This window comes from Denticeps clupeoides, chromosome 12, assembly GCF_900700375.1.
Source record: "Denticeps clupeoides chromosome 12, fDenClu1.1, whole genome shotgun sequence".
NCBI classification, from domain to species: Eukaryota; Metazoa; Chordata; class Actinopteri; order Clupeiformes; family Denticipitidae; genus Denticeps; species Denticeps clupeoides.
The window spans coordinates 16,834,913-16,862,121 of record NC_041718.1 but is presented as its reverse complement, the minus strand read 5'-3'; the positions used below and the strand labels follow the sequence as shown (position 1 = coordinate 16,862,121).

General features: G+C 43.8%; 1 protein-coding gene across 3 annotated transcripts; it reads right to left on the bottom strand.

The window, feature by feature from the left end:
• Window positions 1–754: 754 nt before the first annotated feature.
• Window positions 755–27,209, bottom strand: itga7 (integrin, alpha 7). 3 transcript variants are annotated; one of them, XM_028998702.1, is made up of 26 exons: window positions 26,815–27,209; window positions 14,341–14,468; window positions 14,163–14,242; window positions 13,693–13,948; window positions 12,934–13,065; window positions 9,716–9,923; window positions 9,214–9,407; window positions 8,871–8,959; window positions 8,498–8,625; window positions 8,176–8,271; window positions 7,758–7,819; window positions 7,506–7,675; window positions 7,283–7,411; window positions 6,944–7,059; window positions 6,579–6,762; window positions 6,156–6,230; window positions 5,993–6,072; window positions 5,704–5,781; window positions 5,485–5,587; window positions 5,197–5,403; window positions 4,591–4,707; window positions 4,195–4,308; window positions 3,994–4,092; window positions 3,538–3,663; window positions 3,006–3,164; window positions 2,085–2,217 (listed from the first exon to the last, which is right to left on the bottom strand). In XM_028998702.1, the coding sequence occupies exons 1-25, from the start codon at window positions 27,021–27,023 to the stop codon at window positions 3,051–3,053; spliced, it is 3,294 nt and encodes a 1,097-aa protein (XP_028854535.1). In that variant the 5' UTR covers window positions 27,024–27,209; the 3' UTR covers window positions 2,085–2,217; window positions 3,006–3,050. The 3 variants fall into 3 exon arrangements, with proteins under 3 accessions (XP_028854533.1, XP_028854534.1, XP_028854535.1); XM_028998700.1 differs by lacking the exon at window positions 3,006–3,164 and having other exon boundaries at window positions 755–2,217; XM_028998701.1 differs by lacking the exons at window positions 3,006–3,164; window positions 12,934–13,065 and adding an exon at window positions 12,331–12,435 and having other exon boundaries at window positions 755–2,217.

Below are 27,209 nucleotides of genomic sequence, written 5' to 3'. Positions count from 1 at the left end.
AGGTCAAATAGTCCTCAGAACAACTGAAGGCTGGGGATGCTGGAAACATCTGGAGGTCTTCCTCAGATTCAGGTGCAGAAAATATACTCACAGTAACACACAGTTTTTGAGCAACAGTTTTCGTTTGATGTACTTACTACTCTTGCACTTGCATGCACTTAGCTCTGGACTGCCGACTCGAATATGTCATGATCTGGTCTGGAAGGGGTTACTCCGGGTCCAGGATGTTCGTCCTGTGTAATGTTTCCTGATCATGTTCACCTGTGTCTGTTCGTATAAAGCTGCCCTGTATGTGTCTGTTAACCGTCGGGTCATTGTTACATGTTAAGTGTTACTGGATGTTTTCCCTTTCCTGTTCATCAAGTATTAAACCTCTGACATCGTGCGTATGCGTCCTTCACCATCATGTCCAGTCATCATTTCAGGTCACCTGCCTCGCCATGCCATACGAGAATGACAGAATAGTTTTGACAGAAATAATATATTCTTCCAAGTAACTGGATTATTTTATTCCTACAACCTATTTTTTTAAAGAATCCATGGATTCAAACTTATATGGTGCCATGTGTTAATTACTTTTACTTTAGTAATTTTTGTTTTGTTTAAAGCTGTGTATATGACTATATGAATTTTAACAACAGTTAAACAATTAAACAACAACTATTTTTTAATACACCAAATCAAGAAATTTAGCTGTGGCTGAAACACTTTTTCGGATGTGACTTACATTCTCTCACATAGAAACCCACCACCATTACACAGGCAAGAGTTGTTTAATTTGTTAAAATGTACAGTTCTTATATTTTTTTCAGTTTACTATTTACATTGTCAGGGGAAAAACACAATATCCTTTGCATTAATTGTTGCTGATTCTGCAAAGCTACAAAATGAAGTCCAAGCTAAGAGACCTGGAGCACTCCTGCCCTCAAATGGATAAGAAAAATATTGCAGGTCGTTCCTGCTTATGTCATTTAGCACTTTTGAACCCCCAACCCACCAAGTTTGTTTCTTGTGTTGAGTCTCTGTACTTCCTTTTATTTACAATATTTCAACAGTACTGAATCAGAAATAAATAAGAATCAGCTCATGACAAGCAGGAGTTTACAGCAAACATCATCCATGCAATTCATCCAAGATTGTCCAGCAATACCAATTTGCCCGTAGTGCATCCTGGATCCAGCCATGGTCCTCGCCATGCTGTACCTTTTGACCACATTATTTAGTTTTTCTCCAAAAGCATACACACAACCAATCCTTGCCTTTACCCATGGTCTAATTATGAGCTCAGCCGTTGTCTACTGTAAGGCACTTACATCAAAAGACACTTAACCACATAATATTAGCATTCATTCCATTCCCTGAAATATGGAAATTAATTCGATGCATTCATCTTTACAGCCAAACGTGAAAGTAAATGCAAACGTGCAGTGATCGACATTTTCCAATCCACTGAAAGCTTCTTGAACAACAACATATGTGATTCAAAATATATACTGTATTTATATCCTCACTTTAAACCTTGTATTTTATCAGGCCCTCTGATTACGGGGAAACTCTCAGGAGCATTTCACACTCTCTTGGCTGTTTCGGGGTTAAAATTGGGTTCCTGTTTTTGTAGGGATTTGAGTTTGTGTTTAAGTCTCTGCGGTTATCTCTACTTTTGACTGCCCATGGTCACTGGCTACTCTGAATTTACATCAATTTACATTACACCTTTACCTTATTGCCTTTCTATGTTGTATATCCAAACCCAGAAAGAAAAAGATGTAAAAAAAACAAAACTTTAAGTTTATGTTATTATTTTTTTGGAAAGTGTGTACAGTGTGATGCTTTGTGTGTGTGTGTGTGTGTGTGTATAGCGTTGTGATTGGTCAGTTACTGGTGCTAATGGTAAAACAGCCCTCAGTTTTTGTTTGTGTGCTGCATGTACGGAAACGTCCTTGAGAAGCAGTGGCTGTATGAAGAGTGTAGAGGCTCCTGAATAATGGAGCTGATCATCTTTCTTTTGCACTGCTGCTCAGTCTTTGTGTGAGGAGGTCTGTCGGGGGGGAGAAGGACGTTTCAGGACGCGCCGTCGCTCCAGTGTGTGGCCCACTCCTTCTTGTGTAGGATGACCGACTTCTCGTCCTGAAACTGGGGGCGGTCCTGCCGAGGGATCTTCACCGCGTGGTACTGAGGCACTTTATCTGTGTACTGAGCCCTCCGGAAGAAGCCACACTGGAGGACGGGGGGAGAGAGAGAGAGAGAAAGTGTAAATGAGAAAGTCACTAGATTTTACACTCAGATGGAGCAAGCGTATAGGGGCAGGCAGACAGAGTGCCAAGAAAGTCGCGGGCAGAGCATCCATCTCCGTATTTCTTATCTTTTCAGGTCCAGATGGTTAAATATCCACCCACTGGCCACTTTATTAGAAACACCTATACTGTAGCTTACTCTTCAAACCCTTTTTGCCAGCATGGCATACCTGCTTGCTGGTTTTGTTTTGGGCTGATCAGCTTCTCGCCTCACTTCTCAGATGGATGGGGAGGTAGTAAATGCGCTGCTGCCTAAAATGCTACGACTTTTAATTGCAGTTATCTGGCAGAGGTAGAATTTTCTCAGAAATTGCAAGAGCAGTGCAGGTGCAAATTAGATCAGATCTTCATGCTGGTCAGCAGACCACACTGTGTCATCTCAGACTGGCGCAGAGCAAAAAGCATTGAAAATATGCCACTGGCCAGCAGGGCAGATGCCTCACTTCCCAGCGGAACATTTTGATGTGGAAACCACGCAGCCTCTGTGTGTGAGATGCATTTTTACTTTCGTACAAAGTTCATTCCAGCTCCTCCATCCTCTCGCATGTTCAGATGAGGTGAGTGTTAAACGGCTGGAGTTTAGAAGGAAACGTTTGTGCTTGAGGAACCAACAGGCTCAGCGGAATGAACTTTGCACAGGGCAACCACGACACACACTTAGCACAGGACACCATGCCACAGCACGCCACGCCAAGGGGACACCACTTTTACCGCGTGGGGGAGAGGGAGGGGAGAGCAGGACAGGGTGGGCGGAGCCTATTGGAGCTCGGCCGCCTGCTTCTCTGCCTCTGAGGGCTGCAGGTGCAGGTGCGCTCTGTAATATTCCGTCTCGTACTGCGGGGCACGCTCCGTGCGCCGGAAAAACCCGCACTGCCACAGGTCGAGGGTGTGAGAGCAGGGAAAAAGAGAGGGTTGTGGAACGGAGATGAAGAGAGAGGGGCGGGAGGAGAGAAGAACAAGAGCAAGTAGAGGAACAGTCATGACCCAGAAAAAGAGTGAAATGGTTCATGTGATGACATCTGGACGCATCTTTACCATAACAGGGACACATTTTGACACATTGGTTGAGCTCCTTGCCATCCTAATAATCACTCTAGTCTGCATTTTTAAACAATATTTATAATAAAAAACATAAATTAACAAATTAATTATAATTCAGGTGGCACTGCAAAACAATTTGGCTTGGTTGTAATTTATAAAAGAGATCTTAAACAGAAAATATAAAAGAGATCTTAAATCTCACCTTCCACAATATGCACACCAGCAGTGCCAAAACCAGGATGCCGGCCAGGACAGCAACCAGAATAATCCACCAGGGAATCACATACTGATCAGACAGGCCGTGTTCGGGGTAGATCATCACTGGGATCTGTTCAGAAAAACATGTTGTTCTTGTGTTGTTCTTTAGGTAATGTTACAGTGTGTGAGTATGTGTGTGTTAAAGTGAAGTGATTGTCATTGTGATAGACTCCAGCACAGCACACGGTGCACACAACGAAATGTGTCCTACTGCTTTTAACCCAGAACCCTTAGTGAGCAGTGGGCAGCCATGACAGGTGCCCAGGAAAGAGTGTGTGGGGACAGTGTTGCACCTTGGTGGGTCCGGAATTGAACCGCCGACCTTCCAATTGGACAGCAGTGTGGCAGCTTTGAGATGGTGTGTGTGTGTGTGTGTGTGTGTGTGTTGAGGTACTTGTACCTGTGCAGACGCATCTCTCAGTACTAGATGCTTAATGCTGGACTTCACTGTAATGTTGGCTCTGACCAGCAGCTCAAGTGCACTGACTGAGGAAAACTCCTGTAATTAACATAAGTGAATCTAGAATATCAAATAAATAATAATTTACAAAAACACATAGTCATTAACAAGCATTGATATACTATCAGATTGGAACAGCACCTCGATGAAGGTACTGTTCCACAGGCGGGCTTTGATTTTCAGCACGGCGGTCCCGGAGACGCTCTGCAGAGGACACTGGAACAGCAGGCAGTGGGCCGAACCTAACAGGCAGTCCTGCAGAAGGCAGAAAATCCCCTCAGTAACACACTCACACACAGTATGTACGCAGCAGTGTAATCATACACAACATAACCTGACACTCCGATAAACAATCACAGGCTCGTTTCATTTACAATTCGCGTTTTTCAGATTCCCTTCTCCAGAGGGTCATAGAAGGTACAGGTTCAAACATGTAACTTTGTCATTTGCTGGTTCATGGGCAAGTGTGTTACACACTAGGCTACAACCACCCCAAATATTAATGAATCCTTACATCATTAAAACCCTCTCTCTCACCAGTTTGAGGGATTTGCGTCTCTCTGACGCAGCCACTGCCGGCGTGCTTCGCTCCACGCTGCCCTCGGCCATGGCCTCCCCCTCTTCCTCAGGGTGGGAGCGAGTTCTCCGTCTGGCCTGCCGAGAGGCAGAGAAAAAAATACACAATGATTTTTCTTTTATTGTAAAATTTATTTTGTTGAGGTCCCACGTCATTAAAATGAATCAGAATTTAAATAATACACATGCATGCACGTTTCATTCAGTTGGCCTAGTATTTAATAATAGCATTCAGATACCACAAGGGGGCGTCAGAAAACCTACAGGCCTTGCACAGTAGGTTAAAGTGAAAGTGAAGTGATTGTCATTGTGATACACTGCAGCACAGCACACGGTGCACACAATGAAATGTGTCCTACTGTTTTCAACCCAGAACCCTTATTGAGCAGTGGGCATCCATGACAGGTGCCCAGGAAAGAGTGTGTGGGGACAGTGTGGCACCTTGGTGGGTCGGGATTCGAGCAGTGGAAATAGGTTCACAATAATAATCATGAAGATGCTGACAGCAGTGTGGCAGCATGAAGATGACGAGAGCATTGTGATGTGCTAAACTAACTGAAAAGTTACCTTGAGGTTTGCACTTTGCGGCTGGTCATTAGATCCGATCTTCAGAGGGTTGAGGAATGAGGTGGGCATGCAGTGGCTGAGGCTGAGGTCTTCAGACTGCAGCCCAGTGGGATACAGCAGCCACTTTCCATTGCCCAGCTCGTGAGGCCACATGATGTTCAGGAAAGCGGAGCCAAGTGTGGCTAGAGCTTGTCCAGTGTTGGTCACCTTTAAATGAAATGTAAAATGTTTTAAAAATGAGAAAATTTCACTCTTTATCTCTTTACTGTTCTTTGTACATTTACTCACTGTAAACTCAAACTCCACCGGACTTCCCACTTCCTCCAGTGAGCTCATGGCGCTCTCTCCCATCACGGCCCCGCTAAAGAAGAGCTGGTGCGGCCGGGCCAGGCTTAAAGGTTTTTTTTAAAGACATTAACTTCCACTAAACACAGACAGTTCTGTTATACAGAAAACAGTGTGTAACTTCAGCACCATTGCTACTGAGTTTTGAAATACGCAACTTACCCACTGACAGACAGGGGGAGCACTATTACTACTTTTGCAAGGGCCATGGTGGGGGCAAGATCAGGCTGCTCACTAATACTGTGGACAAAAGAACACGACAAGTGTGGGAATAATAATTTACACGCACAGCAAATAGTCAATGCATTTTATGTCATAAAGACATTCCATCCAGTTTGAAGTAACGGATGTAATGCACAATTCATGTGAATTGTCACATGACCAGTAACCACCACTGCAACAGTGCATATAAACATCCGGGTGTTTTTCAAGGCATGAGCATAAGACTTACGTTGACATTACAAATTCGACTGACAAAGACGTGGTTTCAATGGTGATGGAAGATGTGCTCAAGATGATGTAGAACTTGAGCTGTTTAAAAACAAATCAGAATGCGCGTCATGGAAGGCATTGATGATAAACGTCAGGATGCTGCGAAGAAGAGACGTCTTTACCCTGGCATCTCTCTTGAGTGGGTTGCCCAGATCACACTCTGCCATGGAGCCATTCTGGTTGGCCTGACATACCACCTGGAGCGAGAAGAAAATAAAAGTCGGTCCAAAAAAAGGCCCCAGATGCACCATCTAAGGCACATTTTTTTTTATATTTGTAGGTTGGTGAGCTGTAGGGGTTGTTTCTTTTTTTTGTTTTCATTCCTTCTTTCATTCCTTTTTCTTGAAGGACGGGGGCGGACTGGAATCCCATGCTCCCCTGTCTTTTTTTTTTCTTACATACTGATCCTGCTGTTATTTGTGGGTTGATAAATGGCTGGAACCCAGTCAGACTCTTTATAAGTATATTTGGGACACAAAGTTGGGTTAGCTGGTTTGCAATATTTGCATAAGTCCTTATTTGACTTATTACTTCCTGTCGAGTACCTGCTGCCCTCTGAAGCCGGAGTAGGACAAGGTATCAGGTAGGGTGACCAGCAGCTGGGCGGCGTGGGCGTCGTCACCGTCCTCCTGGGGCTCCATGGGGTTAGAGGGCACGTTGGTCACTGTGACCTCCAACACCACTGACCTCTGATCAGACAGGGAGAACACTGGCATACCATCGTCATCCCTGCATTGTATACACACACACACACACACACGAACATACAGAAAGCTGTCACAACAGGCAGGCTGAGGACAACTGGATGGGACTGTTGGAAGCATGGGGAATGTGGAAAGGTTGTGTAAAAGTCTCAGGAATGTCCATGGAAAACTACTAGTACAACAGAAGACAAGGCGGAGTTACTTACAGTGGAAGAGGAGTAAAAAGGTCGGTGTTGGGATCTCTTGTGCCAAACAGGTAGCTCAGCTGAAGGTTGCTTTGACAGACTTTATCATCGCCACAACCTTCTCTTAGGAAATTCACCTGCAGATAGACACACATTGAAAGAAAGAATTGCAAAATGGAGGAATACGGAAAATGTGCTAGCAATAAATTCTAATCAGTACCAAGCAGTCATAAAAGACTGAATTTCATAATGTAGTCGTTATATAACTGCACATTCTTATTTATTTTGTACAAAACCAATTTGTTTACAATACAAAAATATCTAGGTTAAATCTGTCACTACATCTGTGAAGATACTGACCTCTGAGAGTAGGGTGCTGGGCATGCTGATGCTCAGAACTGGGCGCAGGGTGTTTCTGTGATGGTGAGGATGCTTGATGGTGTGGGTAACAGCCAGGGAAATGGGACGCAGCTTGTCCCGTATGTTCTCCTAAAAATGAAGAGCATCCATGGGGTCATTGTGAGCTGTAGAGGATCAAAGCACATGCCCGAACCTCACTGATGGAGTGAGTGCTGGAGCCGACCTGAAGCTGGAAGATGACATTTTGGCAGGCTGGGTGTTTCTGGCCATGGAGCCTGACCTCCACGTTGCGAACGTACTCTGGTTCGTAAGGTGTGCGGCCCAAGAAGCTCACTCTGTGAGGAAGACCCAGCTGCCTTCGTTCTGTGTCGGCCTCAAAGAGAACACTCAAAGCTGAAGGAGGACAGCAAATCATGCGTCAGAACTTAAAGCACAAAGGCAGCAGACCATCTGCATGTGCAGGAGGAGAACTCACTGATTCGTGGAGAGTAGGTGTCGGGGTGCGCCGTGTAAGCATAGCAGACTTTAACCTCCACACTGACAAAAACACAAAAAAGAATAGAGACGGTCTTTGCCCCAGCACTAAGACATGATGATCAGATATGACAAGATGTCATGGTGATATAATGGTGTTCAATCTTGGTGGATTATGCAGGGTTCTCCACATCTGCAAGGACTCTAATTTACTGTAATAATAGCTGTTTGACATTATGCTACACATATGCTATACAAGTACTTTCCTATGTAGTTTAGTAAAGTAGATATTATAGAAGTAATTTTTTCTGACATATTGAGAAAGTACTTACACTGATTTTTTGTGGTGGTGGAAACATAATTAATTTTCTTTTCTAACATGTAGATTTAGAATTTAAAATGATAAAAAATAACCTCACCAAACTCCATCGCTTCCTTTGCAGTTGTTCTGCTCCAGGTCAATGAACTGGGGCTCTATGGTCACGTCACGAATCACATGAATGACAGGACAGGACCTGTAGGTCACCATGAGGCACAAAGGGACATCATGAGATATCATGAGAAAGAGGATGCATTATGCACAAGTCACAATGGATTTTAATATTGAACTCCTGCAAAGCCATCCAAAGAAAGGGCAAGTAGATGAATGCTCGAGTTCATGGTGCAGGAGGGAAAAGGTCAGAAGGCATGTTGCTACATCCTTTTCATACAATCCTACAAGCTTGTTTTTTGGAGGCTCACCTGTACAGAACCACCTGGTCACTGAGGGACCCCACTGCCAGGTCAGGATATCGGTTCCCATCAACATCCAGCCCACCTGAGATGGAGTAGCCAAATCTCTTCACCCCCACTGCTGCCCCATCCAGCACCTGAAAGGCCATGATCTCTTAAATCTCACTGTCTAGACAAAATAAAACAAAATGAAAGTGGCTCTGGCTGGTTTTGATGAGAACATCTCAATTGATTCAAAGAACCATCCATTCCTAACAAGCCATAGTAATTCAAACTGAAACCCTTTCCGAAACCCTTATATGCAGCAATGGTTATAGCCAATGAGTACAGATGGATTTACATAAAAAAAGAAAAATGTAGTGTGTAACTTCTCTGTGCTTACCTGAGAAGGTTTGGTGTCCAGGCCTGAAGACAATCCTCTGTAGATGAAGACTTTTCCATCACCATCAAATGGGGCGCCCACAGCGATATCTGACAGATGCAACGCATTGATTTAAAAACTCATCATTTGTAAAAAGATAATCAATGAATTTCAAGTCTGAAATTGATAAGAAATGGCCACTCACTTGTTCTAGAGCTTTTGAATTTGTGCATTTTAGGCTGCAGGTTAATTACTGCACAGCCCATGAGGAAATAATGGCATTTCTTGCAGAGGGATATAAACCATTCCACTCAGCCATTAACTAATTAACAGATAAAAGCATTTTTACAGTCAGTGTCCTCACCTCCAAACCCGTCCTGGTCCAGGTCTCCCACGCTGTTCACAGTCATCCCGAACATGGAGTCGTAGGTCCCATTGAGCCGAAGGGGCCTGGCTTCATCCCAGTGTCCTGCAGGGTTCAGGAAAACGTAAACCGCTCCACCAATCTCCGCCTTACGATCAAAGAAGTTAGGGGCTCCAACAACAAGATCTGTCCAACTGGATAAGAATAAGGGGAGCAAAAATGCTATTATCATAATTATCATGTCCACAATTCAGATTTTTGTTTATAAAGAAACTATTTTTAACAAAATAATAAATGTATAACATATTCTTGAAGAACAATACATTCAAAATTAAATTAAACTAAAAAGCATGCATAATTGCATGAATATAATATAGTAACATTTCAGGAATGTAGTTTCATAGCTTCTGTGTATATATAAAAAAATATAGTGTATTTAACACTAGTTAATGCAAACGCTCACTTTTTGAAGTGTTCTGACCATTAATAAAAATTGACCCACCCATCACTGTTAAGGTCTGTGGTGGCCACGGAGTAGCCGAAGGAGGAGGCCAGCTCCTCTCCCCACAGGATGTGCTGTGGCACCAGTCGGTAAACGTTATCCTTCCGCAGTAGCACCACCGCCCCGGTGTGATTGGCCCGCGGTGCCCCTGCCACAAAGGTCAGCTCCGCCCTGCTCATCAGACCCGTGGCCGAATCGACAGAGAAGCCTGTGCCGGAATGAGGGATGGCGGGAGAGGAGGAGGAGGAGACGTTAATATCAACCAGGCTCTTCATCTCATCCCCATTCTAATGAATTGTGGGCCTGAGTGCCTATTGATTTCATGCCACACACATGATCAGTGTGGGTTCCTCCATTTAGGAGGGGGTAGGGAGAGAAAAAGTATGGTGGTCATTTTAAAGGAAAGATGAGATTGTATGTGTTTTATGTGTGTGTGTATATAATGATGAAGAGGGCCACTGTAAATTTATAAACAGTGAACATGTCTCTCCTTGCAAATTCATTTATGTGAATTTCATCTTTGCGTTACTGTATAACTGAGTGAAATTTATACAAGCCTAGAAAATTAACAGGTGTTTTTTTTCCTTTTCAGATCAAATTATCTATGTTTAATAAATTTTGCTTTATTCAACAACATATGTAGTTATTAGTGGGATGAAAACCATAATCTCGTAAAACTAGGATATAACCATACATAACATAATCGTAGATCATAGATTTTATCTTAAAAGGAAAAAACAGGTCTGTCGTTCATTTTCTAGACTTCTAGAGAAGGTAAAATATATGATTCATGTGTTTGTAATTTAAATAAACCCATGCATTGTGTGACAGTAAAAGAAAAACGGAACAGATATAACATCATGCAAAAGCGAAAGCAGCCTCGTGTGCTTAGAGATGTTTCCACCAAATGGTGAGAAATTTTGTACTTCCCCTTTAGTACCTTCCCCTTTCCCTTAGAACATAGGCCTCTTAGGCATGCCAGGAGTGTGTGTGTGTGTGTGTGTGTGTGAGAGAGAGAGAGAGAGAGAGAGAGAGAGAGTGTGTGTGTCTTTCAAGACCTTCTCCCACTGTTTACACTTTAGAAGAACACAGCCAGAGAATTTTATCCAAAAGGCACAGGTCCACAGAGTGGATATTAATAGAGAGTGTGGAACGAATCTTGAAGACTGTGTTTAAAAAGCCTCATGTTCGAACTTAGTGAGGTGTGAAAAGACGTTTCAGCGCTTGTGCGTCATCTGTGCACAGTCTTAATGTCGCGTGAGGGTGTTTTCTGACCATGGAGGAACTAATATATGAACCCTTGGAAAAGCTTCAGGAACAGCAGGGGTGACTGGGCGCATTGTGCTGCTGTCTGGCAGTCAGTCAGTCAAGACTAAAGCTGCTGTGAGGCGTGTCTGATGCTGATCAGGCCAAATGGACACAATTTGGGGCAGCAGATGAGCCGTCGTGGCTGTCCAAGGGGCCTCTCACTTAACAGAGACTATAACCTATTTGTGGGGTGTATATCCCACAACTTTCCAAGGTTTTAAATTGACATTAGCAGGTAATAAGTAACTGTTTACAGGTCTATCATTTTTATTCCCTGTTATTACAGTAAATGTCAAAATATGATACATATGTGATGCATGCAGATGCATTGAAGATGCATTTTTCGGATATGTATAGGTGTGTGTTGGTTATAGGTAAATGCAAACATGCAGGGTTTAGCAGTTCAGTTTCGGGATATGAGTGGATGTTTTATGGGGGTTTGGGGTAGGTCAGGAGAGTAAAGGTTTTAGAACTGTCTAAAGATACAGCCTTTTGACTAGATTTAGCACGACACACAATTTCCATCCAACTTGCCAGCAATGTTAGTTTTGACATCTGTGTTATCTGCAATCTGCAACTTCATTTTGCTGTTTCTTCTTCAGCCTTAGGACTTTTCATGCACGTTCAGCTAAAGTTGTTTGTTGTCACGCTGGTTTGACATGGCGAGGCAGTTGATCTTGGCCTCGCCATGTCAAACCAGCGTGATATTTGTATAGGTATGATTCAGATCATGCTGTAAAGTCAAGACTTGGGCCAACCACCTGACCCACATAACCATCAGAGAGGAATGTGTTTCCCCAGGGAGACTGAACCTAAATAAAGATTTACAGCAACCACTTAGAAACCACCACCCAGGAGCCCTGGCCAGGAATACATTAACCAGTTATATTAACACACACACACACACACACACATGCAGAGCTAGCCCTTATTATCACAGAGATAGCGCGAGCATAGACTGGACACCACAACAACATACACCCTAGCTACAAGAAATGAGCCATTGCCTGAGGTTGCCAATCTTCTGCTTCTGGTCTGATACTCAGTGAACTGACCGAACCATATAGAGGTATGCCTACAGTTGCCTACAGTTGACTTCCACAGAGTGTTGGTTCGTGTTTAGCAATGGTGGTTTGGCATGGTTCTCCAGGAGGAAGGTTGGCAGGCCTCAGGTAGATATTCTATAGCTACGGTACTGACACTCAACAGCTCGTGCATTTGCAGCTAGATGAAGGTAAGGTCCACCACTACAAACAGAACAGAGTCCCACCACAAGTCTAGACGTCCAAAGACGGCAACCTACAAACCTAGGTAGCTATTCTGAGCAACATCCTCATACATCGGGCGACTGCTCGGCTCCAGAGATTTGTAGACCAGTGCATCCTCAACAGGACTGGCCATGAACATGAGCCCTAAGGCCCCAGCGGGAAAGAAACGAAAGAGAGGGGTGGGTGGAGTGGGGTGACGGGAAGGGGAGGAAAGTGAAGAGTGACAGAGTGACAAAGGGGAAAAAAAGAAAGAGAGAAGGTGCTGGTGAGAAGAACTGTGCTTATGGGATAGGGATCTCAGTCTGGCAACGTGGCGGTTACTCACTGATACCACCAGTGCCTTCTGGAAGGGCTTCACGTGACCCAGACTGAACCCAAATGGCCTGAACCCAGGGGAGATTAATCACGCTGATCAAGCTGGCATCCCCCAGACCACAGAACATTCACACATTCTTGGTTCACAAATGGAGAGTTTTCTGAGAGAATCCCTAAATCCGTTTGCTGGCTGAGTTGCTCAGCAGATGTGAGGTTGGGGGCCGAGGGTTTGCAGCTTTCTGGGTTCAGTCTTGGTCATTTGTGGCCATTCCTCATGCCCTCTGGCTGATCCTGGAGGTCACAGGCTCAGGGCATGCTGGGCCATACCCAGGTAGCTGTGGTAAGGCACAGGGATGAGGTCTGAATCGAGCATCTTCTCGTCAGCCACCTCATATGGGCCGTTGTCATAGTAACCCAGGTCCAGTACTGTCAGGTTGAGCAGCTGGACCCGCATCTCTCCTGGAATGAATTGAGGATTGGGCACACACATGCATAGATACAGATGCAGACTTGAACACACCTACACATGCACAGAATACATACACACATTTTTACAGAACATTTAACCACATTTATATACAAACATTACAGAGTGAACATTCGTTCAAATGTATGCTCTAAATAAGCTCGCCCCTGGATAAAAACTCTCTCATTAATCTTCACTATTTCCAAAACTCATTAGCAAATTGCTGTATAAATCTATTCCAATTGATTTTCTATTAGATTGGATTCTAACATAATTGGGTGAATTGTTTAAAAAAGGACACATGGCAGGATACCATCATACGTCTTCACGGAAACGTTTTAACTGTAAACAAAAGTGTGACCATTTATACACATACATACACAGACACAACACAAGGAAATATATATTAAGCATTAACATGGGGAAATGTGCTATAACATCTTGAATAACATTACATTCCAATTGCACCGCAGGTGAACTTGTATTGCAACTATTAAGAAAATGCTATTGTTGCAGCACACTGTGGTCAAAAAAAATTAGAATTTCACTTTTTTCACATAAAATGTATCACATTTTAACAAGTTGAATGAAGAAGATTTATGAATGTTTTATTTCTTTACCTTTCCAGTTGTAGGTTCCTGGTGCCCCAAACAGGATAAAATTTTTGTCAGCGGTGAAGCTGGCCGAGAGACCCTGCTGGCAGAACCCAAAATGTTCATGGCCTTGTGGCCGGCCCTCGCAGAATTTCCACTCTCCTCCATCCAGGTCGTCCCGCTCAGTCAGGTCCTCGCTCAGCACATAGCACCGTCCAATGGGGTCGCGCGTCTCTGACGGCTGTTTTACGCGCTGGCGCAACTCGTAAAGGTGTGCACAGGCCTGGAACATGAGGAACAGCGGTAAGAATACTAGCATAGTGAGAAGAAAATGTCTTGAAGAGCACAATGCAGATAAACATCCAACATCCGGTTGTCTTTAGAATACACTGTTTTAACACATAGTCAGTTACCAATTAGGAATAAGTGTTCCAAAGCTCTAAACATCATTTCCTCTAATGTTTTGAGAAGTTGCAGAGCGTACGATGCAAACTCACCACTACTTTCCCTCCAATGCCCTGACTCTTCACAGTCACTCCAAGCCACTGGTTGTCCTTGTTCTCTCTTTCAAGATTCACTGTGGGAAGCAAACCAGGCCAAAAATGAGAGGACTTGCACAAGTGCACCACAAGGTTGGGCCTTGCGTTGTGAGCGCGTGCAAGTTAATTCGCTTACCCTCTCCATCAATGTCTACTCGTGTGCAGTCATACTCCTCCGGAGAAATTGGGCAGCGGTACAGGGCGCCGGGGTGAGTGTTGCTCATAAATCCGAGCCCTCTGGCCCGCGGTGCCCCCACCAGGATCCTGGAGCACAAGGAATGCCCATTACATTGTTACATTGAGTTTAAAATCATGTGTCATATAGTAGCATTTTTTATTTTTGCCATAGCAACACAGGCAGATTACAGATGCATTAACCAACCCTGAACAACACTGTAATGGCTATAAAAAATTCTACTGAATGAGTAAATCCTTCATAAATATCTCTACTGATGGACAATATCACTTTGTTTGGAACTGATATTAAAGAGATTTTTATGATTATATTCATTAGTAGTATAGTTATTATTTAGCCACTATTGGGGTTTTGTGTACCTAAGAACACTGAAAATAAATAAAAAATGTATTTCATCAGGGACAAAAAAGAGGACACTACCTGCCAGAATGATGTTGTTTATTTGTCAGTCAGATTTCTGAGCGAGCCAATCATTTTGCAAGTACCCTGTTGTATGAGAAAATAGCTGCCAGACCATTCCACTTGTCCACCTACAGTGTCTAAATTGTAAGTTAATTTCCAATTTTCCGGAAGGAATTACACAATTCTGGCACAGTTACACATGAGAACGAAGTGATTGACAGCCATAACTGGATGACACTGGCTGCTGAAGAAGTGTTGCATGACCAAAACATTTACATTTACAGCATTTATCAGAAACCCTTATCCACAATCAGTATTTACATGGACAGTCCCCCCTGGAGACACTCAGGGTTAAGTGTCTTGCTCAGTGACACAATGGTAGTAAGTGGGATTTGAACCTGGGTCTTATGGTTCATAGGTGAGTGTGTTACCCACTAGGCTACTACCACCCAAAAGACCAGGGTCACCTCTAGTTGCTCCAAGTTTGACAATATGGTGAGGGAATTTCTACTACATTTCTAGGACAGAAGCTAGAGTGTTTATTTATGATGACATTTACACTCAGTGGGGGACAGGATTCCTCTCTGGTTCACAATAGAAGTGACCTACACATGCTGGGCTCCCTCCAGTCACTTGTCACCTAAATGGATGTCACATCCCACTGGCCTGCAAAATTTCAAGCCAACACATGAACCTCAGTCCTACGTGCTTGGGCACTTGTTGCTAACTAATGATGGAGGCTCGCTTGGAGTGGCCAGTTTTCCCTCAGCTTTCTTGTGCACGGGCAATGGAGGGGCTTTTATTTTCGGTGCCATGGCTGCTGATATTTTTGGTGGTGCTACTGGTCTTCTGCCTTATTTGGACCGACTGGTCCTGGAGGGCTATTTTAAAATCATACTGTTGGGCTGCTTTGTCCCTCACAGTCTCAGACATGATGATGTCACAACAGTCAGATCCGGTTAAGTGTGGAAAAGAATAAGAGTTAAAAAAAAAAAAAAAAAATTAAATTAATTAAAATTAAGATTAGAACTGGGTTTGATCTTGACAGACAGAGGGGTTTAAACTACGCCTGACACTACCCTTAAATTAGAGTTTCCCATCCTGCCTCCATAGGCTAAAAATACGGGTGAGCCGATAGCACTGAAATAGCCCAGACAAACTGAGGCCTAAGGACCAGAGGCCTGGGAGTCATCACCAACGTCCGACAGCAGGTGGGGCGTAAAATGCCTGAATCACACATTTCCCATCATGCCATCCGTGTGAGACTACTGGACCCAGTGGGGGTGTGGGGTGAGATTTGTACAACCGGACTGCAGCTGTTGTTGACCCTTTTGTTTCTGTGGGGATACGAGTCAGCGCAACAGGGCAGTAGAAGACCTGTGGGGGGGGGGTCAGGGCAGCTGTAGGCAGTTCCTTGCCATCCTCTATCACTTCACTCCACACCCCGTCACCACCACCACCCCCACCCGGGTTCAGGGTCCCACAGTCCAGCTGTTGCTCTGTGGCGCGGCCCCACACCTCTCCTCTGTCCCGCAGTCACATGACGCTCCGCACGGAATGAGGTCAGCCACATTCCCAGCAAACGCACACATTAATCCTGATGAATCACCATGGGGTTAATGAGGAAATTAATCCCAAATGATCCGGAAGGGGCATTTTCAAATAAACCAGATAAAACCAAGAGCCAAATAATGTCACTGATGAAAAAGGAGTCTATAAAAGTTTAGATCAGAGAGGAACACCTCTCTCCTGTGTGTATATATGGTTCTGAGTGCAGCCATGACATACTTTAAACCATGTATGAATGTGCGATCATGGACATCTTCACACACAGACAGTTCCTATTGGTGTTCTACAGTATATATCATTCATTGCATCGATGCTTTTATCCAAAACTTTCAATTCGATAAGACCTAGCACACAGAAGTCAAATAGGATAGGACAGTCAAAAGTCTGAACGCACCTCATCTGTGGGGGTTATAGATGGAGCCATTTTGAAGAATCCATTGCAAGAAACATATTTAGTATTTTTGTTTGATGTTTGATGAATCTGTTTTTCAGAGTCGCCTCTTTTTACCTTCATGGCTGCTTTGTTCAATACTGTCATCATCATAAACTTGATGAGATGCTCATTAACATGAGTGAATGATAAGAAAGTGTTCAGCATAAAACTTCAGGACTGTTGGAAACCGTCCCTGTTGGTCAAGTTAAGGAGAGAAGCTGAGAGTGTGAAATGCTGCCATCACAGCAAAAGCCTGCGTTGCTCCCTGCTTTGGAGAAATGTAAATGTTCGATTTTTTCCATTGTTTGCTATTGTTTTTTGTTAATTACACAACCTCACGTGTGTTCTTTCATAGTCCTTGTCTTCAGTTTTGTTCTACAATTTAAATAATGCAACTAAAAATTATAAAACTTAAAAATAAAAACAAAATAATTAACATCAATATAGAAAGTGATGTGTGATTTAAAAAAATAACATGGTAAAATCATTTAGGAATATTCATTTATGTTTTTAAGTAATAGTCTACTGCCGGTGGTGTTTCCATTATAAAAGTTTAAACCAAAAAAAGGTCTTCTTCCTGTTTCATATCTTTTAAGCATTTTTCATAAAAAGCCAGTGACTCAGGTTTTCTGGCCTCACCCAAAAATCGCAGATTTGACATGAAACACCCGTCCGACTGTACAGTCAGTTCCTGTGGTTTTTCAGGATAACTGCACGTTGAGCGTGAAGGAATGCCAGTGTGAAGCCGACACTAATGTATCTTCCACTTCAGCCAATCAGGAGACTGAAGAGAAAACAGGCTCTGCACTGTTAAAAGATAAGTGTCTGAAACACCCAGTGGTCTGGCAGCGGATCTGAGGGAACCGCCTGGTGCGTCCAGGGCACTGAAAGGCCCTAAAGAGTTTTGTGAATTACATTGTATCTAAAAGGACCTTTATTCCATAGTTACATGCAACAGGTTCTCCAACATGTATTCTACATCTACAGTACGGACAGTCATGTATCAATACACAATGCACTGCTCTTTGTAAGTGATTAGTAGTTGAAATGTAATGTAACAAGAAAACCATTTTAATGGATGTGAATGGTGATTATGTTTGAGTTGCATCAAAAAAACACGTTTATTCAGATTCGCAGCATCCTTTTTCCAGCTATTTTTTAAATAACTTGTGATCCCAACCCTCCCAGCACATTTTTCAAGCATACAGAGTAAATTAAAATACATTAAATAAACACCTCAAATGTCAAATAATGTGTTACTACAAGCTGTAATACATTGAAAATCACTCAGTTACATTTTGTTTTGTGTGTTTCTAACAATTTCATGCAACAGTTTAATAGTTAACTCTTTTCACCACAAATCTGAAACTGCGCTTGTTCTTAAAGAGGCAAAACCATCTTATCATACACACACATTGAAAGCCTCCTGAATCCTGGAGTCTGGTTCCCATGAGGGTTTTAGGTGGGTGCTCATTGACCCTGGCACTCATCCCCTCCAGGGTCACAGGACCTCACCTCCAAGCCCCAAGCCAGTGCTCACCCTTCCCCCACAACACAGTGCATCGCTCTAGTCTTGGCTCCTGTCACTCCTCTCCCACGGCCGGGTATCTGGGCCCTGGTGTGGTTCCCTTTGTTATTCTGACTGACTGCTGTATGTGGAAGCTGTGCTAATGGGCCTTATCAGCCGTTTTATTTTTCATCAGGCGTGTCCGCCACAGCTGCGATAGAGCCGGGCCGAGTCACACATCTTCAGCTCCCCGGTGAAAACAGCCAGGGCCTTTGTCTGATGCTTGTGCACAAAGCACAATCAAATCAGCAAAATCAGCTTAGTGTCAAAAGGACCATCATGAGGAGGAGCTCAAAGCGAATGGGAAAAGAAAACACAATAACTCACATCTTCCACAGGAGACGTGAAAGCTGAAAGCAAGACTATATAAGGATATATGTGTGGGGTAAATATATATTTTATTTACTTTATTTTATATATACCTTTGACAACCAGTCAAAAGTTTGGACACACCTAGTCTGGTGGTTAAGGAGACTAAGATGGAACCATTTTGAAGAACCCAATGCGAGAAACACATTTAGTATTTTTGTTTTACTTGAGAAAGTGAAATATGTTTGATGAATGTTTTTTTTTCAGTCACCTCTTTTTACCTTCATGACTGCTTTGATCATTATTGTCATCATCACATGCAGAACGTGAGCAGAGAGCAATCCTTTGAGTCAAAAGTGACTGACTTCACAATGATTCAGATATTTGGCGCGTTTTTATTGCCGACAAAAGAAATAGGATGCCCTACTGATACCTGCAGAACTTCAGTATCAAAATAAGTAACTTATATCTTGCATAGTGTTTAGAGCAACTTGCAGTTGTTATACTCAAATGACCACCACTCAAGACCAAGCCCCTGTTTCCTCTATGTACAGTATCCTCACCTATCCTTCAGGCCCACCACCAGGCCCACCCCCCAAGCATACAGCCATGCATAAATGATTTCAGAAATGAGAGTCTAAAAGGATCCTGAGGGAGGCCAAAGGTCTGAAGGTTGGGTCATGTTGCCCTCAGGACTGGGCACTCTGAGCAGTAGGGGGATGCAAGGCGGGGCAATTCTGTTTAGCATCACCCACAGCACTCTGCCTATGGACTTTACACACAATGTTGATGGTTTGTCAGGGGGGGCTCTGTTTGTAATGTAGAACAGTGACCACCCCGTTTAAGGGTCACAGCAGGACAGTGACAGGTTGATCTTCGTATTGTTTTATGCAAAAAGCCCTATTTGCCCAGCTGATTTGCTCCGTCCGGTTTATTGATGAGAAAACAACAGCTGCGATGTCTGGACGGTGACTCAGCCAACCAACCTCCACCGGAATGCCCAAACTGGACGGTGAAGATCACAGACGGAGAAGAGGAGAATGGGGAAACTGAAGGGCCTACTGAATGAGCGAACGAAATGGAACGATGAAAGTCGACAGACAGAGACAGCTGCAGCCCGTCCACAAAATCCCGGTGGTCCTGGCTGTTATTGGACAGGGAATTTTTGTGACTATGAGCACTTTGTTCCTGTCACTCTCCATGTGCAGTATGGTGAATGTGTTTCTGTTCATATCCAGCTTCTTTAACACAAAAGATAGTGAATGCCTGTAAATTTTTAATCCATTCTTTTTTTATTCATTTGACTACACACGTGGTAAGAAAACGTGCGTGTAAGTTTGTTATCATTTTGTTTTCAACTGTTTTTATCCAGGGAAACAAATTTAATGGAAAAGAGCATCATTTATGTTCTGTGGCTTAAACTGTTCCGTGTCATAATATATTTGGAGGTAACCAATGGATATTATAAATAGTTGCTTAGTTAAATGTCTTTATTGTCATTGCACCAGAGCAGGATGCTACATATACAATGAAAATGTAGGGGCTACTTAACAGTGCGAACAAATACAGACTGTGGCAGTACAGACAATATACACAGTATACACCATAAAACCCAGTGTATCTGGTTTAACACTAGACATGAAGTTATATACAACAGTGATGCACAGTTTACAGGTCAGTAATCTCCCGCTATGGGTGTAAAAAAAAATGGATACATTACATGCATGCTGTAAGTTCATCATTTAAAGTGTGACCCTTTGTAACTAAGCTGTGCATAGATCATTATTTTTACAGAAGGAGGTGGTAATGGATCTCAGACAGGCCATTTCCCAAGGCCACCTGCCTCCACCTAAATCAATAGGTAAATGAAACAGATGGGGTTACCCACCCAAACCCTCCCAACACGCACACACACACACAAACTCAGGGGTTAATCCCTGCTGTTTGCAGTAGGCGTTTGTCAGTATTAGTGCCTAATAGAGATTTATTGCATCTGATCTTGAACAAAAAACCCTCACCCATCTAAACATCTCTGATGACCATGCTCAACATCGGCAGAAGCTGAACGCTACTTGCTTGTTCTGTAAGCATGTCACACACACGCGCACCCTCCATGCTTCTCCATTAATTGGAAAAAATGATTTAAAAATTGGGATGCGAGACTGCATTCTAATCACAGGGTTCCCTGCCACTTTTTTTCTGCACAAGTGAATGGGTTCATCGTGTACATGGGGGGTCCTCATTAAAATCTGTTACATATTAATTCAGACACATCCCTCCTACCCCAGCATTACTCTGACCATATATCATGTTATTTACAGTGCAGATTCAGGAGGGTGTTTGGAAAAAAATGGAATTAAAAGGCTAACTGGGAAGGACAGCATTATGTTTGTATATATATATAATTATTGTGCTACTGTGCAGAATATAGCAGGTAACTTTAAACAACCCAAACATATTTATAGGCATGACACAGTGCAGATGCATGCCAGACTGGATGAGAACACAGTGTAAGGATTGAATGCTAGTACTCAGGTGATGCTCCAGTAGCAGTTACTACATTTACTGCTACACACCCACACGCACACACACACACACACGCACACTCTTGCTGAGCCCCCTGTGGGCCTGTAAGACACCTTTCAAAGCTTCCCATCTCAGCTCATTATCAGCGCTGGTCACTGCCATTAGATGAGATAGTGCGTTTTATCTGAACAGGAGGTCCTGTCATGATTTATTAATCTCTGTATCTCTGTGTCTGTAGGCGGCCAAATAGGCTAAAGATGGAGGGATGCGGCAGTCAGAGATTACAGCCAAAAATGGATGCTCACGTGAGCCAAACATGTCTTACTATATCATGTTACCGAAACATCGCGCATCTACATGCAAAAAAAGATTCTGTCTGGTCCAATATGCGCAAACATTTTTTTCCCCACAATGCTCCATAATTTTTTTTTACTGGAGAGCCATCAGAAGGCAGTCGTTCGCATTAATGCACAACAATCACTCCGAGGTTCCACCTGACTCTGCAGATTGGCAGGCTTCTCCTGTCCCTCCCCTCCACTCCACTCTGCAGTCTAATATTTATGAAAGCTCTAAAAACACACACACACACACACACACAGAAGCACACACACTTGCACAAACCTCCCCCACTCCCATCAATTCTTGCTGGGCTTTTCTTCAAGACATGTCAGGGGACAGGCGGGGAACTGCAGAATGCTAAATAGACAGGAAAGTGCAAGGAATAAAAGAAAAAGCTGCTGGTGGTAGTGTGTGTGTGTGAGTGTGAATGCATGTGTGTGTAAGTGAGAGAGAGAAAGAGAGACGTAGAATGCACATCACACAGCATGCAATGCGTCCCCCGCTGCAGTCAGCCCTGCCCCCCGCACTCTCCTTGTCCCGATCAAATTCGTAAACGGATTCCATTAAAACACGAACTGCTCCACATTAACCGCTGCACGTTTACAACGCAGCGGAGAGGTGCAGCAACCACAGCAAAGCCAGAGGCCAAAGAAGGACAATAAGAAAAGAAAAAAACTAATGAATTGATTTAAGGAGGCCAGGGTCATTGTCAACCATTAAGCCGGCTTTCAAAGGGAGATTTTGTATTGGCATTTTAATGCAAATGAGCCCGGCGAAAATGTTCAGTGCGTTTGGAATGTGTGAGGCAGCGCCACTGTGCCCTTTTCAGACCTGGACCCAGTTGTGGGTTGTTGCTAGGACACCATTACAGTAAGACCAGTGGCATTCACTAAATATGGACACACCCTACTGTTCCAAAAAGTCACAAATATGTGAAATGTCACAAATATTATGAAAGCTAAGGCATTTGCTCACTTTTTTTAATCACTTTTCCTTATTACTCAGATTCAGTACCAATGTCTTGAATGCCACTTGTAGGCCACATTTGGCCAAGCTCTGTCATGTCCCAGGGTGGGGAAGGAAGTGCAGATGCTCGACATCAGCGGAGAAAAAAAAGGAACAGAAATGAACATAAACAAACCCGAAGGCGTGTGACTGTAACGTCTGTAATGAACAAAACACACAAGGTGAAGGTCTTTCTACATTTATGTTGCAGCACTTAGTTTACTAAAATCATAAGTAATACTACACAACTGTCACTGAAAACATATTTCAACATGACAGTAATACAATATCATATAATTATAGGTTTAATTCAATCACACTCACACATGAAATCATACTCAGACTTTTTTTTTTAAGAACACCGTAAATCACTTCATGCTTGCGTCCAGGAGAGTTCTATGTTTGGGGGGGAGCTCAGAGGGTATACCCACACCAACAGTTCAGAAATAGCCCCACTTTACACTTAGAATGCCACCAGACGAAGAACGGGGACCTGGACAGGAACCTCCCCCAGCAACCTGAGCTGCTGGCAGGGTGGAGGAGCCGCCTGGACTGTTCAGACCCACCTCAGAACCATGGACACACTCAGACCAGGAGACCAAGAAATGCTCAACGGCAGACACTTGGATGGATCTCAAAGAAGCAAAGGCATTTAAAATATATATAGCCAAGTAGTCGCCATTTCAATCTGTTCCACCTGAACAAACCCTTCAGCTGAAAGCAGCCGTATATCCTGACTGACGAGCCATTCAAAATGAAGATGCTCCTCTTTGCTAAATAGCTTGTCTGGTCATAAATGTGATTCATGCTCCCAGCATCTCTCAAGTGGAATAATTAAATGTATAGACAAGATCAGGAGGGTGGTCGAAATCTGAGGCTTGGAAATATTTGTGGGTGATATTTATCGGTGTGGTCTTAAACGCAAATCTATGGCCTAATTACAATGCATGAAGATCAATGATGCTTTTTAGTGCTTAATGGCTCGGGAGACGATGAGACAGCAGCATTTTCTTTGCGTGGATGATTCCCATCTGTTTAGACTGAAAAAAGAAGCTGTTTTAGTCATTTCTGCATGTTCAGAATTCAGAATGTCACGTTGAAGACTTTTAATTAATTTAAAATTTTGTATGTAAGACCATTACACATACATTTTTTAAATTTACTTTTAAAGTAACATTTTTTTTAAAGTAAAGTTTTTTTGCAATTAACCTGAATAAGACCCAAATAAACAATAAATACACTATTGTTTTATTTTATAGCTTTCCAGCTATAAAAAAGGCAGGGTACTTCCTCCTGGTGAAATGAGTGATGGCATAACTGGAGCACATTTCATTAGCCACCCTAATTGAAATCTCAGCTAATAGCATCCTTCGGGGATTTGGAACTAGACTGATACATCAGCGCTTTTCACACCCGTCCTGCGGTTGCATTATTGTGATATCAACGTGTGTTCGCCGGTCATCATGAATGTCCTCCGATGGTGAGTGCTTCTGTCGAGTGTCTTCTGTGTGTCTTTTATTTATGATTTATGAACTGATCCCCCCCTGTGCTGTTTCAAAACTGCTAAGGAGGGGTGGTGAGGTGAACCACCGTGAGCTGTCTGACTAAAACTGCTCTCTATGAGAAGCCCAAGAAATCCCAGCAGGCGAGCATGCTGTCTTGGAAGCGATGTTTTGATGCACAGGCAAGATCTTCTCACAGCATCTGGGCAAGATCGGCCTTCATCTCAATGCCAGCTCCAACTGGACCAGGAGAACACATCATCCATCATAAACGAATGCCAAGAAAATCCCACCGGAAGACTGTTATTGCCTGAAACAGCTGCTCTTGCAGAAAACAGGCTTATATTAAGTCATTAAATATTTACCAATACTAACATTTACCAATAATTCTTACAGTTCCAGTACTTAAAATATTACTTTTTATATTATTTCATGTTTATGTTATGTGACTTGGCCAGTTTATGGTGCCATTCCTGCTTTTAGAAAACTGATATTATGGATAAAGTCTTTGTTTTCAGGCCACTCAGCAGAACATGCCACCATGTGCCCATTACCTACAGAAACATGAAGCTTCTCAAACAACGGAACAGCAGCAGATTGCAACTGAGTCACGCAGATCCAATAACCGAGGACTGGCTTGGGGCGACGCGTCTCTGGACACACTTCAGAAGCGGACACAACAATCAAAGCAAAACCGTGAGCCGATCAATGGAGGTCGAAAGCAGGCCAATTAGGTGAGTCATGCCGCATGCGTTTCCATGCGTTCACTCTTTGAATCTTCCTAAGACAAAATCCGTAATTTGTGTTATGTGGTCGTCTGAAGGGTATTAGTGTCTCAGAAAGATGATTTCGGCCTGAAACGGACTCTTATAACACAGGTGACAGTGGCGTGAGTCACTGGCTCACATTTCCTTCAGAAACCTTCTTGCAACATGGCATTTGATAGTCTTAGTCTTCTCACGAAATCTCCAAAGCGTGTTAATATCATACCATCTGATTCAATTTCTCCTTATTCTCTGGTCTCCATGTAACAAGCATTTGTCACCGACCGGGTTGGACATATACAAGTGGTTGAGTTTATGAAAACGAATACAACACATGCATTCAGAAAATGCGATGTTGATGAATTCAATGATCAATAAACTGAAGCAAGATGCAGCGTCACCTCATCCATTAGCAATACCTAACGATTAGTCAGAGAGGTGACCAGAGCTTCCCAATACTGTGCAGTGGTGACACACACACACACACACACACACACACACACACACACACACACACATATAGGCGTCAGGGTGACTCCACCATCAGTAAGATGAGCACATGCACTGGCTGATAAATATGGACCACTTTAACAGGCCCAGTTGTAAATTAACACTGACAACTTGGGTGATGGACACTCACGTCTCTGAAGAATAGAGAAGACTGAGACCAGCTCAGAAACAAACCCCAAGAGAAACGGGCCTGTCCCTGTTCTCCAGGAAATGTCTCGTCCCTCCTCAGTAACGTAAAGCTGCTAAGAGCCTCCCGCCAAATGATGGAACCCAGACAGACAGTCCCTGTCCCAATAAACCACAAACCTCAGGGCCTGTTAATGGACTTGGGTGCTGCAAAGCTAAAAGGTGCATCCAGCAGCCAACTGAAACTTTCACTCTCCCCTGTAGACCACATGTTTATTACCACTGTAAAAACTTCCTGCCTTTACCCATCTGCATCTCACACATGCACCATGGTCTTCTGCGTCTTATCATAATTCAGGTTCCAATTACTTTTGTAGAAGACTAGACAGCAGTAGTATCTTTTAATGTGTCTTTGTCCTTTCATCTGTTAATTGTGGTCTGTGCAGAACTTCTGAGTGCTCTTCAAATGGTGCTCTTCACAGGGTGGTAGTAGCCTAGTGGGTAACACACTCGCCTGTGAACCAGAAGACCCAGGTTCAAATCCCACTTACTACCATTGTGTCCCTGAGCAAGACACTTAACCCTAAGTTGCTCCTGGGGGGGACTGGATAAGGGCGACTAAATTGTTCTGTTTGTTGTGTATTGTCTGTAAATAAGAACTTCATTTCTGAAGAACTGAAAAGTTATTGCTTATTTACTAGTATTTAGTATCTAAAAAAAGCAATGATGAGAGCAGAGAGTGAGTAGAAGACACGTCAGCTCGTCAGGACATGATAATGAGCGGAGAAGCTCAAGTGACGTCATCATTTATTCATGGTCTGGATGGCTTCCGTTTATCCTTGTCATACCAGTAGTAATCCATCAGCTCAGCCAATCAGAGTAGCTGCACTGGAACCATCAGAAACACACAAGGACAAACCTCCCAAATGTGCTTGGCGAGGGGGCAGATGTTCATTAACTTCTGCTCTGGGGAGATGTATTTTTCCTACTCCTCTCCCTCGGTATTACCTGCTGATTCAGCACGGCCGCCTCTCATGCCCGGTCTGGCATCCCCATGCAACCGGTAAATCATTTTTTATGAAAACCGGCGCACATTCCCCCCACGGGCGCTTGGTGCATAAGCGTAATGAAAGTCACTCGGCGCCATGCGTCGGTGGGAGTGTGGGAAAGGCTGACCTCACACCACGCCGTGCAGCGTTCTGCCTTGGCCCCACTGACGGGCCGCGACACCTCAACGTCCCGTCAAACCAAAGGTGTGACAAGTGGCGCAGACGTGCAAAGTTCAGAGAAGTTGATGTGCCTAAATAAAGCAGGACGCACACACACACACACACACACACACACACACACACTGGCACTCACCAGCTGCGAGCTTCTGGGGTGAGCTGCTGGTGCAGAGCGAGGGAGAATCCGAAGAAGCTGCCCTTCTCCCCCTCCTTGATGAGCGGCGCCGAAGTGTCCAGGTTGAACGCGGAGCCCGGCACGCAGAGGGCCAGCAGCGGCCAACAGGTCCAGCCCAGGGCCGGGGAGCGGAGGCTGGCGGCCCTCCTGACTGTGTGCCGCGGTCCCATGGCGAGGTGAAGTCTCCTCGGTTCTCAGCCTGCCTCCCTCGAGGCAGAGTCCCTGTGTGCTTCGGTGTGAAATGAGTCCCCCGTGTCCCTCCTGTCACTCCGAGCGCAGCCTGAGAAAATGTGAGTTTCCAGAGTGCAGAGTGCTCGCCTTCCCGCTCCTCCTCCTCCTCTTTCCCTCGTTCTGTG

Bases quoted from the DNA above. Each gene is read 5' to 3' on its own strand.
- itga7 (XM_028998700.1), bottom strand. From the start codon at position 27,023: ATGGGACCGCGGCACACAGTCAGGAGGGCCGCCAGCCTCCGCTCCCCG. The intron at 8,272-8,497 runs GTGAGCCTCCAA...GGTGACCTACAG, and splicing joins GACCAGGTGGTTCTGTACAG to GTCCTGTCCTGTCATTCATG. The intron at 5,588-5,703 runs GTAAGTTGCGTA...AAAACCTTTAAG, and splicing joins CTCCCCCTGTCTGTCAGTGG to CCTGGCCCGGCCGCACCAGC.